The 15798-nt window shown below is 39.9% G+C and overlaps 2 protein-coding genes and 1 pseudogene across 2 annotated transcripts in view; all 3 read left to right on the plus strand.

Moving 5' to 3' along the window:
- The window catches only part of LOC138032204 (uncharacterized), a 114726-nt gene extending 109694 nt beyond the window's left edge, over positions 1–5032 (plus strand). Inside the window, exons 19-21 of the mRNA XM_068879820.1 lie at positions 2501–2597; positions 2680–2779; positions 3844–5032. Of these exons, the coding sequence (XP_068735921.1) occupies positions 2501–2597; positions 2680–2779; positions 3844–3849 (203 nt within the window). The 3' untranslated portion in view covers positions 3850–5032. The remainder of the gene's footprint in view (positions 1–2500; positions 2598–2679; positions 2780–3843) is intronic.
- LOC138032211 (uncharacterized) overlaps positions 1–15798 on the plus strand; it is a 96366-nt pseudogene that overhangs the window by 48659 nt on the left and 31909 nt on the right.
- The window catches only part of LOC138033353 (uncharacterized), a 14380-nt gene continuing 3866 nt past the window's right edge, over positions 5285–15798 (plus strand). The window contains exons 1-4 of the mRNA XM_068881097.1: positions 5285–5764; positions 11499–11596; positions 12783–12828; positions 14374–14834. Of these exons, the coding sequence (XP_068737198.1) occupies positions 11515–11596; positions 12783–12828; positions 14374–14834 (589 nt within the window). The 5' untranslated portion in view covers positions 5285–5764; positions 11499–11514. The remainder of the gene's footprint in view (positions 5765–11498; positions 11597–12782; positions 12829–14373; positions 14835–15798) is intronic.

Consider the following 15798-nt stretch of genomic DNA (forward strand, 5'->3'; position numbering starts at 1 on the left):
CGGGGATTTGCTATGACCCTATTTGGTCACGTTTAGAATACATAGAAATATTTTACTTTGCTGGTTTTTCACGACTCTAAAACGAGTATTTTTCACACTTAACGTTGCTTTTGGATGTAACGCGTCGATTGGAGTTATGTATATAGTCTCAGATAATATTCTCAGCGTTTCCGGAATGTTTTTGGAACTAGAGGGGAAATTACACGCGAAATTCCCCCAAAATAGGCTAGGAAAGGCCAAGAGATTTGCTTTGTATAACAGCATGTATATTATCATATTTTATCTTGTGACGTTTTTTGAGAAGTCTCTTGATATTTGTAGATATCAGGAAAGAAATGAGCTAAAACAAAACAAGTTTCTTTGATTTATGATGAAACGCAAATTTCAGCTAGACCTATGCTGTTTGCTGTACGATAAAGGCGAAAACAAAATCATTTTCACTATGGACATAAAATCTTTATACACCGTAATCCCCAACAATGAAGGTCTTCAAGCACTCAAAAATTTTTTTTTTTCAACCAACGTCCTGTCAAAAGACCGAGCTCGGAAACCTGATTCAAACCGAAACCGACTTTACCCAGAAGTGCGAGGAAATGTGCCAGTTTTTCAAAAAACGTGGCTACCCTGACTCCCCTGTCACCAAAGGCAAACATCGTGCCCAAGAAATCGATCGAGAAACCGCACTACAAACGTCACAGAACGAAGAAACCAACAGAATTCCATTCACCCTTACCTACCATTCACAAAACCTTGCAGTCAAAAATGTCATTCTCAAAAACTTCAAAATTCTCCTCAATAATCCCGAAACTAAACATATATTTCCTTTACCACTACTCATTTCATTCAAACGCTACAAAAACACACGTAACTTTCTAGATAGGAGCGCATTCAAGTGTGACAACCAACCGGGATCTTTTTTAATGTACACGCACACGAAGCAAAACTTGTCCTTTTATTTCTAACATGGTTAACATCTCAGGACCGAATCGATCCGTTAAATCACTGGCCACTTTACATGCATCTCCACAAATGTCATCTACTGCATAACCTCCACACTATGTAAGAAGACCTACATAGGCGAAACAGGGAGAAGATTGGAGGACCGCGAACACCTACAAGATGTAGAAAAAAAAACACAGTTGCATCAAAACCAGCTGGGCGCCATTTTGATCTTCCTAATCACTCCCACCACAACATGACAATTTGCGGCCTATCTTTACACCACGGGAACACAGAGAGCCGTAAGAATATGGACCAAAAAGTCATCTTTCAACTAGGTACACTCTATCCTCACGGAATCAATGAACGCCTCTCATTCCATTAATTTATTAACAAATTTGTTGTTACCATGTATTATCCACCAATGGCAAAGCTCTTCGACACCCGCATAAAAACCAACAACACCCACAATTCCTCCATCCACTCTGATGAGGTGCTAACGCTGGAAACGTCAGCTTTCCAAACCGTTCACGGTGGTAATTCGACATTTATCAACACGTTTGATAAAACCAAATTTTCCAGTTTCAGTCTACCACCGACGCAGCACCACAGTTTCATTAAAAAGTAGAAATTTATTTACTTCGACGATTCGGCAGCCATTTCGATTTCTATTCTTTAAAAAGATATTATGGGATGCTCAAGGGGCAAATAATTTTTTTTCCCCTGAAAACTCAATGGTTTCTGGAGGCAGTGTGGCCCAGTGGTTAGGGCGCTTGCCTTGAGATCCGGAGATCCCGGGTTCAAGACCCGCTCTGACCAATCGTTGAATTTGATCCTGGTAGTCCCTGGTTCAACTTCCCAGCAGCACTTGTAAATAGCCAACTGGTTGCCTCCGGCCAGTTAGGATTCTTAACAGTTGTAGTTGTTGTGTTCTGTTGTTTCGTTGATTCATTGACCCTCTTAAGCCCCTATGGGGAGAGATCAATTAAGTATGTATGTATGTATGTAGGACTGGAGTGGATACTCCAAAATAAGGTGAGAGACTTAGTTTTGTCGGTACATAAAGTACCAAACGATCTGACTAAAGTTTATGGTGTCGCAAGAACAATTTATGAAAGCTAACCATCTCGAGTCAGCGCTTAACCCAAATCACTAGAGATCAATACCTTACCCAGCATCATTCTTTGCCTAACAAAGTGTTGTTTATCTGCCAAAGCGCGTTAACACTGAGGTTTTCAGGTATTGCGACATAACGTCCCCAAATGTTTACCTTGTATATGGGTCACGAAGCGTCTCACCTTATTTCGAGTATCTATCCCTTTCAGTTATAAACATTGCATAATATATGATTATAGCTATTACAACAATATAATTCAAAATGGCTGCCGTATCGTCGAAGTAGTCTATTTCTCAAATGCCTTCTACCGCCACCCTTTCCCACCCCACCCAACAAGATATTGTTCGATAAGAAGTGCAAATAACCCAACCCTGTGTCACCAGTGGTTCTGGAGTACTTATTGTTGTTGCTGTTTCTATTTTGTTGTTTTTTTCTTTCTTTGAGGAAAAATGCCTTATTCGGCTTTGAAAGGCCTCGAGATTTTGGACTTCTTAAACTCCGGACAAAGGTTGAAACAACCAGAAGGGTGCTCAGATGACACGTAAATATGCCAATTACTTTTTTGATTGTGGAAAAAAAGGTCCCTCAAAGTCTAATGCTAACTTGACATTTCTTCTTTTTAGCTATCAAATGATGGTGTCTTGTTGGAAGCAAGATCCCTCACAACGTCCCTCGTTTGGCGAGCTTGTAAAGATATTTGACCAGAAGTTGCAAACAAAAAGTGTAAGTGATTGAAATGTTACTGTAACACTCTTTCATTCCCATTTAAGCCGTATTCAAATGATAGAACTCCTAACTTCGTTGTCTTTGCGCCACTCTGCTATTTTCGTCCAAAAGCTATCCCTTAATACTTGTCCAGGCAGCCCAAGAGAGCAAGAGAGCAATTACCATACTCTTCCCTCGGACAACGCCTCGACGATTTATAGTTCGTTTAGTTCGCCCTTGTTTTGCAACGCGCTTCTCGCGTAATTCGGTAAAAAACACTTAGAATAAAGGGCATACAGCGCGAAAACGAACACGGTGACCCCATCTTTTCATTGCATTTTTTTTTAATTTCCTGTGTATGAGTATCAATTGCGCCAAGTTTGAAAAAAATCTGGATAGTACGTCATTTTCAAGGGAATTACCTTGACACACCGGGCGCAGAAACGAGTTTCGTCGTGACCCGAGGCCTAAAACTTGACTTTGTTCGACATCAGTTAGCTGGAATTTGATCCAAACGTCAACGGACTCACATGCTTGTGTCAAGTACAATATCGCCGCCTTAGATAATAGGAATTTATGTAGGAAGTCATGTCTCCAAATTGTGCCTTTCTCTAGCAGTTTATCGCTAAAAGGGAAACTATAGTAAGAGCTTTGACGAGAAAAAACAAAAACGGTTTTCTCATCAAAACCTGAAATTTGGTCGGTTGTTTTGTGGAAAACGGCAAAAAAATGCAGTGAAATGGGTGCTACAAGTGCAGCACGATTATTTTTCCATCCTTCTTGCTTTGTGGCGTTGTCGTTGCCGTAGCTATAGCTGTCGTCGTTGCTAAAGCAACGTCTCTAATGGGGTATCCGCGACCTGTCACAACTATTCAAGATGGCGGCGCCCAGGAAATTAGAAAACCAAAACAATCGTTTTTGAAATTTATTTATTTCAGATTACAAACGCTTTCATTAGAAAAAGTTCGAACAATTTTCATTGTAAACATTACGTTTTGTGGTTTAAGATTATTTATGCTTTTTAGTAGAGGTTTCCTTTAAATCAGATGTAAGGGTTCAATAATTTCTTTCTTCTCGTTTAGGTGTAAAGAGCTAGAAAAAAGCAATGCCTTGGTTGAGACGGACGGCTGAAGTATACTAAAGTACATTGTGACAGACTATCAGGAAAGGCCGCTCTACATAATTATATCCGTTTCCCTGACAAACTTTCGGAATTCAACCTAAGAGACTTTGCTGACGCAGTCAATGGAGCATGCGCGATTGATGGATGGGGGCTTAGCTGCCAATTTCGTTCCCAGAGCCCTTTTTTTTTTTTTTTTTTTGGTCAGCACCCAGAACACGGACTCTGTTCAGGGCCAATGTATGCGCATTTTTTTCAGATTTCTGAGTCTGCGTAGTCGAGGCGGACCTCCCACTTTGGCCCAGAGTCCATGCTGTTGGTGTTGACTAGAAGAAAAGCGGTCTCTGGGAACGAGATTGCTTTGCCACTTGCTCAACCCACATCGCAAGGAACAACTGAAGAGCACACTTAACACGATCGCACACGCTTTAGCCCTAATTATCCGTTGTCTCACAAATCATATCGCTCCATGAGATGAGGAAAGATGATACAAAAGCTCGATAGAATTCTCAATCAGGAGCTCGAAGGAAGAAAAGACGCGTGACTAAACAGACGTCACACAGACGTGACGTGACATAGATGCAAGGATAGTAGTGCGTCATTTCTGTTACGGAAATACGAGTTAGACCTAGGTAAAGAGACAAAACTTCCTATATCTTTGTCATTTTTGGGTGTAACTTTGGCATTAATGATAGGAAATATAATTAGCAGACCGGGCTATGACAGATCTTAGATTTTGGAAATTAGGTTCTCTCACTACAAGCAGAAACCACTTCCTCATTCATCAGTGAAATTTTTAATTAGCCCTTTCAGCGAGAAGTTTCATATGACGTCATGTCTGGTTAGCGTCACGTGAATCGAACAATCTAGGAACCGGATAACAGATCTTTTGGAAACTACAATCAGCAACATTGTGTTTGAACAGTTCTGCACTTTGAATAATGTTCTAAATTATTGATATAAAGACCACCCTGTCCCAATGTTGCCTATTTGTACCTAAATATCCCGGGAGTCACGCCACAATTTGTACTCAAAGGGAAGGCGGAGAATTGGACTACCTAAGAAGGCTAAAAGATACAAGAAATGTTGCCTATTTGTACCCAAATATCCCGGGAATCAAGCTACAATTTGTACCTAAATATTCCGGGAATCACGCTAGAACATTGTTTGTTGGGGAGGATGGAGGGGGGAGGAGGGTGGAGGGGGCAAATTGGACTACCTAAGAAGGCTAAAAGACACAAGAAATGCGGCATAGGAGGTAGAAATTGTCAATGTGTCGACAATTTTCTCGAGGATTGTAGGTTCTCTCACTACAAGAAGAAACCACTTCCTCATTCATCAGTGAAATATTTACTTCGCCGTTTCAGCGACAAAAGACCCGGGGGGGGGGGGGGGGAAGGACTCCCCTGTGTAAAAGACGGGGATGCTCGTCGGAAATTTTGAATTTAACACCTAAAGGAGACCATCTGGGCGTGGCTCAAGCTTTTGTGACCCCTAAAGGATACCAATCTGGGCGCGGCTTAAGCAAATTTTGACCCCTAAAAACAAGTTAAAAAGAAAATTTGACTTCTGTTTCTCTTCGCGTAATTCTGTGTTTCTTCGCGGAACCCTAAACGGACCTTGGCGGCTTAAAATATTGGCGCTCTGCCCGGAACACCCTAAGCGAGACCAAAATCCAAAATTTACACCCCTAAGCGAGACGACGAGCATCATATGGGAATCCCCCCCCCCCCCCCGGCCAAAGACGTTCCTTATGACGTATGTCTGGTTTGCGTTGTGAATCGAACAATCTAGAAAAACAACTGCGAACACGAAAAGAAGGGGACACGAAGTAAAACGAAGACTAAACCTTGGTAACATTTCTGCAGCTTGCATTTTAAGAGGTAAATTCCGATGTAACACTGATTGATGGATTAATTTAGATCGAATCTGACGGGAAATTATGAAACTGCCGTCTACACGCAGCTGAGTGTCAAAGTAAGAGAAAAAGGCTACATGGGCTTAAGTTGTATCAGAGCTTGAAGCGAGACACGGCTCTAGTAACAATTCGCTTTTTAAAACTTCTTTTCACATTTCATTAATAACACTTCCAGTACTGCTTGACTTTACTAAAGTAGCGAGTATATATTTGATATCAGTCCTCGATAAACAAGGAGACACTGGTATGCTGCCGGTACATATTCCTTATAATGTCCCGTACGACTGAGTTTAACCGTTGTTCAACTCAGTGAAGAATTACTGTAATAGGCATAATGACCGTGGCTTAAGGAAGTCAGGGAAAGCCGTTGTTCTTCTGAGCCCTTCATTACTGGGTTGCCTATGGGCAAAACCAGTCGAGGTCTGCGTTTAGTTTGTTTGTTTTCTTTTATTTATCTCTTTTTTTGTTTTTTTGTTTTTTTTTTTTTCCGTGTCGGTAAACGTCTTGCCTGTCACTCCCCTGGTAAGTGGTGTCTTTGTGTATAGAGCCTTCTGGGCGTATTTTCTTAGGATCGAGAGGGTAGTGGAACTGCGTAGATTTCTCTGGTGGACACAGTAGAATCATTAACTTAGCCTGCAATGGCGTCGAAAGTCATGCAACGCGAATGGCGTCTTAGTGGATCTTTAAACAAAATATACCCTTATGGAGCTCAATAATGGAAAGTCAGTTGGATAAACTAGGCATGAATCTCAAAAGCGACGAGTACTGGACTTCGACAACAATCTATCGCCCGTCGAGACGAAATCAAAGTGAGCAGTATTTACCTGAAGTACATGGTAATTTGACACAATTGAGTTTCTTGTCTTCACGCACGCAATGATATAGGAAGAGGTTTTCGCCTCTAAGAGCAAATATGTTGTTTGTTTCAATAAAATTTTCGCTGGAAATGGATTCTGTGGTATTTTCTGCCTTTGTGAATTATAATATGTTGTGTATTGAATTTTCGAGCTTAAGGTTGAAATGTGATATGGGAGAAGTTTTTAGTATTGCTCTGTAAGCAGGAAGGGTTCACAGGCCTGTTGGAAGCGTGCTTGAGTTTCAACAAAATGAGCCCCAAAATCAGTGAAAACTTGTGACGCAGATGAATAGTAAAGTAGCTGCTATTTCCAGAATGATGGAATTACCTGGTGATAAATAACGTCGTACGCGTCTTGGAGAGTAAATTTTGACTTTGCATAAACAAGAGTTGGGCGATTGTGATCTTTGTTTTGACTTCGCTCATCTCATTGTCAAACTTTATAACACTTGACAGAAAAAGAAACTTACAAAAACCTGGTGTCTTGCCATCATTTGACACAGATGCCTCAATGTTTGGCGAGTAAACATGCCGCGGTAACTTAATCACGGTGCCCGCTGAATTCCGGCCATGTCACTTTCGATTTTGCAATTCACTTGAACGTAGCAAAAATCTCCCAAAATGTTTGTCGCTGATCGTAACTTTTTATATTCTATATTCACGGTTCAAAATTAATGTTGTTTTCATGTCGTAAATATTTTATTCGCGATCGACCGTCCGGGAAACTTCCTTCTGCTCTTTCTGAAAACTGTGTATCAATAGTTATTTGCTTTTTCATCAATATTTGTTTTGCATAAAGCAAGCTAACAGAATCTGTACCTTGCTGAGTTCGCATTTGTTAGCGTTAATAGTATTTTCGGTCAGATGTTTCTGTTTTTTATGAGGGGGTTATTGTTTTGGTCTCCCATCCTAACACTACCCCGCGAAACAGGGCTTGACTTCAGTGAAGTTTAGTATTACAAAGCTGTCAGATGCTCAGAGGGCACACTTGTGGTGAAAAGAAGTTGTGAGGGAACTTGAAAATTATCAACATGTCAGCCCAGAAGCCAATGTTTCTCGCTTCTCTTTTATTTGTTATTCCGGGCTTCAGAGACTGGAATGCTGTATTTCAATACCACACAATTCAGTGCCTTCTGATTTTCTGTAGCACGTACCACAGGCAAGCCAGTGTATGCTTCACAGAAGCATCTCGTTATTTATTATCAAGTGCTTGGATATAGATTCGATATTTGACCTTTGATAAATGGAAGTGCATTTGCTTTGTTCATAACCGAAAGACAATGAGCTAAGAAGCGGTTTTGCAAGCAACTTAATAATGTCCCTCCTGAGAAAGAGACTAACAAATTTTACTCTTCTAATGCCACACGATTTTACTCGTCTATAGGGGCAGCTTTCTGAGTGATTGCCGGGCTAATATCACCCGAAGGTAACACTTCTAACGAAAAATAACACGGCCAAAATCACAACAGACAAAAGGCAACCGCATGTAGTTGACTGTTTACAAAGCAAATCCTGAAATGATTATGTATTACTCTTTGCGTGAAAACTAACACATAGATGGGAATTTTTGGATTTAGTTCATGCAACAGCAGTGGCATTCCAACAACGATTCAAATCAACCGATTTTATTCATAAACCGCCGCACTATTTCCTTAATACGAAGGTTCCGAGCAAAGAGGTCACCTTTGGGGTTTTATATTAACAGAATACTTATTTATTCATTACTGTGGAGGAAGGCCTGCAAATACAATACTACAAAAACTACAATGTTGCGTACAATCGCAGTTTTGGGGTTCTTTCATTTAAAGAAAAGGCATCCTATCGATTCGCTCAGTGTACCGTCCCTGGAGAGTTTAATACGTAGAAATATAGACTTAATGTTGCCAAATTTTACCACCAGAGAGCAAATTGTGAAAATCCTTTTTCTCTTTGGGAAAGTGCTGTCCCTTTGGGATACACTTCTCTTCAAAAGATATTTAGACTGCGCGCAGTCCCTTCGTAAATCAGTCGAGCGGCCCGCTTTTCTAAGGAAGTCGTCTTTTGTCACGCAAACAAATAAAACGACCGAGGGAGGCTTGTACACTTCTCGTCCCAAGCCTCCCTCGGCCATTTTATTTGTTTGCGTGACAAATACGACTGCCTCAGAAAAGCCGGCCGCTCGACTGATATACGAAGGGACTGCGCGCAGTCTAAAAGATATTTTGCACCAAACCTACCTTATTATAGGAAATTAACGCTCCATTAATTGAAGGTATTGGAAATTAATGCCACGTACGCAAATTTAATGTAAAACCACTCTCGAATAAAGACAATTAACGCAAAGGAGTAGGTAGGATTTCACAATAAAAGAAATTAACGCGGTTAAGACACAGTTGGTGGTGACCACTGGAAAAAAAATTATTCAACACTGGATGCAAAATAAATCAATAAACAAAACTGAGCCCTCTGGACAACAAACAGTCCTCAAAATTCTAATTATTTTACGAGTTAACGGAAAGAAAGAAAGCTTGTACCTTTAATATTTTATTGTTTTTTAGGTGTTGTGAATGTCTGGAAAGGTTTCATATTTCGGGTGAAAATACTGGCAATTAAGAGCGCGGAAATTAAAGACCCTTACTCACCCACTTTACATTGCGCGCCCACATTACTTCAGTCGCCATTTTCAGGGCCCCCGAAACTCTGACTTCTATGACTGTTTCCATCGGACATCAGATGGGCTTTCAGTAATTCTGTTTTGCATTGAAAAATAAGCTATGTATATTAGAATTTGAGTTTCTAATATTATTTATGCATGAATTGCCCTTCGCAAAATGGAAATAGAATCGTTGTTGAACCATGTGCTCTTGGAATAGCCCTTATTCACGATAGCCGCCATCTTGGTTTTCAGATTGTCACGCAAATTAGCGATGTGTTATGCTGGGGGGCAAACATTGAAATAAAGGCAAATTGCGGAAAATCCGCTCGTTGAAATATTAAATTTACATTGGTAAAAGTACATTTTTGAATTTAGAATTAAGCAACTTTTATAATAATTTTATATCTTTTGATTGTCTCCGACATTTTGACTTTCTACTTTGTTATCTGCTCATTCTTCACTTAAAAAACATCGAAGTAACTTGTGTAAGCATTCTATTTTACTATTTAGGTGATAAACATTTAATGAACGTGAAACAAACCATCTGTGTGGCTAAGATGTTCGTGATAATCTCTCGAACTTGTGTTGTTTGCCCCCTCAGAAATGTGTAGCCAACATGGCGGCTATCGTGAATAATGTCTATTAATGACAGCGAAAAGTACCGCAATTGGGAATTCCTCGATTAACGACTGGAACGATGAGAATTAATGTATTATCATTTCTGGTAAATGAAAAAATAACTTATTGGACTACATTTTAAGGAATCGCGAACAGCAAATCCACCGTCGGATCGATAATTCTGTTCAAATATTGTTGTGCGTGTCTACCGCTCAGGCTGCCGGCACTGAACAAAGAGGCAAGGCAAATCTTCGGCAAACATTAGAATACTGATCCCCATCACAATCAGTAAAAAGCTGTTATCCATTGCTGTTCATTTCATTTTCTCGCTGATAATAAAACTACGTTTTGTGGAAGCAAGCGTGTGTGTAACATCTTTATTTTTGGTCAGAAGCTGGTCAGCTTGTGTTTATTTACAGGAAGAAGAAATTGTTGTTTGATTCAACACCCGTTTTAAGACTAGGTAAAATTGAAAAAGAAGAAATTCTAGAAACGTAGAGTAAGAGAATTTCATTTAATGCTACAACTGTGTATTGCGCGCGCCACACTGAAGAAACTGTCTTAAGTTTACTTTATACTCGCGCCACACTGAAGAAACTGTCTTAAGTTTACTTTATACTAGCACTTGCTTATCGGTTACCGCTCGTATTATAAAGCTTATTTACCAAATACCACGCTAGCAGCGAATTAAGCTATCTTGCCTTGTTGTTTCCATTGCGAACTGCTTGGGTATAAAATAAATGTGGGTTGCTGCTTATTAATTAAGGTCAAGTTAAAAGTTCAAACAAGTGCAACTTAGTACCACTTGTAGAAACCGTATTTCCCTCTTGATTTCACTGCAGACTTCACAGGATAAAATTATTTGATTGGTTAATGAAACAAAGGCTTGTCAAAACATCAATCAACTGGAAAGTGGCTTGACAGAAATCACACAAAATTCGAATTTATGGAAAAACAAGTGCCTCAATGTCCGGGTATAGTCCGTAAAAAACAGCAAAAAAGAGGATCTAAATAATTAAGTTCAGTGAAAACCGGCCGAGTTGTTGCCCATGAAAACCTGCACGTTTCCGACATGACAATTGGAAAACAAACTGTTAATTGCTTGCGGCTGGAATCTGAAAACCTGTTCGGAATTTTGTAAATGAAGAACTCTAGCGTGAGGACTTTCTGAGCTTGAAGGAACTGCTGGACCGGGCGACGGCTGAGGTGTTCCATCTAAAGCACTTGACATGCAGAATATCTGAGCAAGCCTTTAACTGACACCTTCAATAATACCCAAGGAAAAAGTCGGAAATTCATCTGCCATTTCTGCGGATAATGGTGTGAGCTTTCGTTTGTTCCGCGCTTTGTACTCTCATAAAGCACGCTGTTTAAACCAATGAGAGCGCGCGTTATATAGAAACTATATTATAATACAAAATATTGTGCGGTCTCGCTAAGTCTTGTAGTGAAAAAGGAAGAACCAGCACGCACAGAAATAACAGAGCTAGCGCTGAGGCCTCAGGCAGCTTTGACTAAGGCTCGCCTCCTTCAGAATAAATCGGATTTGTTACACTTTTCTCGTTAAAAAGACAATTGCTTTTTTTATAGATTGAGAGGCCAAGCCATGCGTCCTGGAAACAGAGAAGAGAGTTTATCCCAAAGAATCCCCTTCATAGCATACATGTTTGTTACTTTAATCCTTGAAGGTAATTGCAGTTTTTACCACAATTGCTTGTAATCTCGCAATCTGATTGGCTAATTTGCCATTGTCGATAAGAGTCGCTTCAACTTGTCAAGCAACCAATTAGATTGCGAGAAAGTTAGACAACGCTAGCTCTTTCCTTGTGTCGCAGTCTTGGTCACGCTCTGAAATAACATTTTCTTTGACGTTGAATTTTGTGGTGAGAAACAAATCGAATATGGACAGCGTTGTCTGCACTCTATCCGAAATAGACAGTAAGTCATTACCTCATGAGTCCAAATCATTTCGACCACTTTGATGACGAATATTGTTGTCGATATTAAAGAGTGTAGACAACGCTGAACCACATTCGACTTGTGTAGGTTTGTATGCACCAAATATCAAGGACCTCGCATCGTCATCGTCCACACAAATCTGCTCTAACGTGGATCTTGTGGGGACATTTTTGCTCTTAGACTATTGCTTTGCGGACAGTAACGACTTTTTTAGTAACGTTTTGATTAAAAGCCGCCAAAACCCTCCGATAGATCGAATTGCAGAGTCTCCTTTGTTACCTACATGAATTGACTGCGATCCTGCAAACGTCACAAAGGCCAGGTTAATAAACCGCCATCCTCGCGAGCTTATATTGCATCGAAGCTACAATCACGGTCATAAGTCGTTGGAACACCCACCCCCTATCCCCTGTTCAATGTTGCATAGCGCAATGCACTTAAACTAACTGTTCAGTACGTTTTAGTTTCTAAACAACATTTCAATGTTGCATAGCGCAATGCACCCAAACTAACTGTTCAGTACGTTTTAGTTTCTAAACAACATTTCAATGTTGCATAGCGCAATGCACCCAAACTAACTGTTCATTACGTTTTAGTGAGGGAGGGATGCTCGATTAATCCCGTCGGTGTACCAACATTGCTTCACTGATTGTAGCATCAAACAAGACGTCTAGGTGGCGTACACCGTGGTGTAGCGCCCAGCAGTAATGATTAAAACAACAGACGTTTCGATCATCTCTCTTTTGAGGGTACGATACGTCAGTTTTTCAATCTCCATTACTCCAAAGTCCAATAGGATTAGCCCTGAGTAAGGGTTGAATCAATTGTCAATTTGAGCACCGTAACGTAATTTTTTCTTCGCAGATAATTCTAAGCTGTTCTTGTATTTATTTCAAGTTTAAAATGTTTTTTTAGTGTCTGCGACAAATGAAACAAGCGTGAACATGAACAACAGTTCAAGGTAAGTAAAGATATGATTCGTATGAACGGGAATTGTTTTCGAAATGCTAAATACGAGAGAGAGATGTAAAGTAACAGTAACAGTAAGCAGTAACGTAGCAGCTCTCATAACCTACTATTGTTTGGTATTGTAAGCAGCTTCTATGTTTTTAAGTCTAAGTCATTGTTTCAATTGTTTAGTCTTTTGCTTTTGGCTTAGGTATCGAGACAATCACATTATACGTTACCAGAGATGCTGTATGACTTGCAGACCGCATGTGATATGGACAAATGTCTTGTAACACGTTACGAAAGGTCCTTGACTTCGAAATTGCACCTGAATGCATAGCAATGTTCCTGGTAAAAGAGAATATGAAATTACCAAATCTCTAAGTCAGGTAAACATCAAGAATGCAAAAGCGGCGCTTAAACGTGGGTTTATTTTTCCCAGCAAAACCCTCGAATGAATCTCTATCATTGACAACGGAATGGAACCATAATCCATAGTGTTAAGAATCTTTTTTGTTGTTTCCTCTTTTATTCAATATATATATTCTTTGTGGTCATCAAAGGTAGTTTAATTTTATGGCGCGAAAACCAATTAAGTGTACAATCTAACTAGGCAGCACAGTATTCTTCCTTGTGGAATTACTAGTGTCAATTTCTTTGTTCGGCATTATCAGTGATGTTATTATAAAATCATCTTTTCAAGGACGGCAACGACAAACAAACCGTGATAACGTGACATACAGAAAAGTCTATGGGAGACGCAACCAAAATGTTTCATTGTTGAAACTGGGCTTTTCTACCAGCTTTTGAGCCGTTCTCTCATAATTAACACGACGTAGCTCGGACCTTTTTCGAATGCAGAGTCGTTCATTTGTTTGAAAATATACTTTACAAAATCAAAGGTGGCCGCATAGAAATCGGCTCAATATAGGGTCTCAAGCAATCACGTTAAAATAAATTATATTTGTTTATGTATCTTGGCTATACCTCAACCATGTTTACTTTCGTAAATTCAGGGGCCAAAACTTCATGAATACAATTGCCTTAATTTGATTGATAATTTTGCCAAAATGGACGTTCTTTTCCATTCCCGAATTAATTGAAACAAAGAGGGAAAAGGTTGCAACAAAGCCTGTTCATATCATTAGTAAATTGTTTGCATCCAGATACTGAATGTATAGGGTTGTGGATTTATCGGGATCAATATTGCTATGTATTTGTTATCATATTCGCTTTAGCGTATTATCTCATTTTTTTCACTGAAACTCTGCCAAGTATCTTCCTCAGCAAATCAGTCATCATTTATTTTTGTGAACTGGTGTAAAACAAAGAAAGTAGACCTCTCTGCTTGCAATGCATAAATCATGTTTCTACATAACAACAGCACTGACGTCTTTGTCGAAGTAAGTTCACCGGCAACCCTGGTTCCATCCTTGCCTCCAGGTTGAGGTCAGGCCACCGGAAACGTTGGTTCTATATCTGTAGTCCAGTTATCTAAGCCATAACTTTGGAAGGGTCAATAATATTTTTTTAATATTAGAACCTCTTCTTTCTGTAGGTGCACACAAGCGGTACCTGCCGTCAGCGCGTTTTCAAAAAACAACTCATGCACCTTCTACAACTCCACTCTAGACGGACACTGCAAAGGCATAATAACAAGCTTCTATGTATTTGGTGATCAAACAACAATAGCTTATGGCGAAAGGGAAACAAAGTCATTAAGTAGTTACTTTAATCTCTTGGAAATTGGGGAAGAATGCAGTCCAATTTTGATAGATTTGCATTGTCGTTATCATTTTCCACCATGTGATACTACTCTAGAAAAGCCTCGAAAGCGGATGATTTGTCGCAGGAGTTGCAGCCAAGTGATTGACGTTCTGTGCAAAAAAGAGCTGGATATTGTCAAGAAGGCAGCAAAAACAGCGCCAAGTTTTGATTATGACATGATAAATTGCTCGACCTACCCCGTTGCCAGTGGAGGGAACGCACCGGAATGCTACCAATCCAGTTTATTACCAGGTACGTGATTTCATTATCACAGCAAACAAAAGCAAGTACAGCCTCTATTAGAACGAGCGACACGGTTCATAAGGCATTGCACTATGAAGGCTGTATGCGGACGAACTCAACGACTGCCGTCTGAAACTGAAAGTCTCAGAATGCTTGATTTGGCAGAGCATGGAAGAGGTTGGCTGTCGTCTGGAAATGGATCCAGTGTGGCAAGCCGTTTTTAGCAAAATTCAATCTAAGATATATGTGTGCAATCCTTTAAATAAAGGTTTAATTTAAAGTCATAAAAGGCTTTCAATGCAATCCAATCCTTAAATTTTATATGTAATGCAATACCACAAATATTGATTCAATCCAATCCTTAAATTTTATATTTAATCCAATACCACGAATATTGATTCAATCCAATTCTTAAATTTTATGTGTAATGCAATACCACGAATATTGATTCAATGCAATCCTTAAATTTATATGCAATCCGAAAATATATGTTCAATCTTCCTGGGACGAGCGGGGCCATATAGAACCAGAGTAAACTGTGCAAGGTATAGAACAAAAGATGGCAGCAGAGTGAGAAGAAAAATTGACATAGAAGTTGAGTTTCCCAAATTTCTAGGAGAATTTGTGGATAGAACCGAGACGATATACTATTTGACAACTTTGATACAGAAGCTGCAGAAACGCAGGCCGAAGTTCTTGATCAAACAATTAGCCTGCTTAGGTCGATGAAAGAGTGTAAGTTGCAACCCTAGACACGAGGGACAAGGAAAATCTCGATTCCATCGCTGCGGCCTTAGTAGATGTGCTTAATGTGCTTCGTCGCCGGACTATCGCTCCGTCTACTGTGGCTGCGGATTCAGGTACGATAGATAGGGATAAAGGAAAAAATCCCGGAAGACCATCTCTCAAAATTCCTTTTGAGATGCTAGAAGAACTGCGAGGACTGGGAATTTACTTGGAGAATTCACTGGGA

This window comes from Montipora capricornis, chromosome 14, assembly GCF_036669925.1.
Source record: "Montipora capricornis isolate CH-2021 chromosome 14, ASM3666992v2, whole genome shotgun sequence".
Classification (NCBI taxonomy): Eukaryota; Metazoa; Cnidaria; class Anthozoa; order Scleractinia; family Acroporidae; genus Montipora; species Montipora capricornis.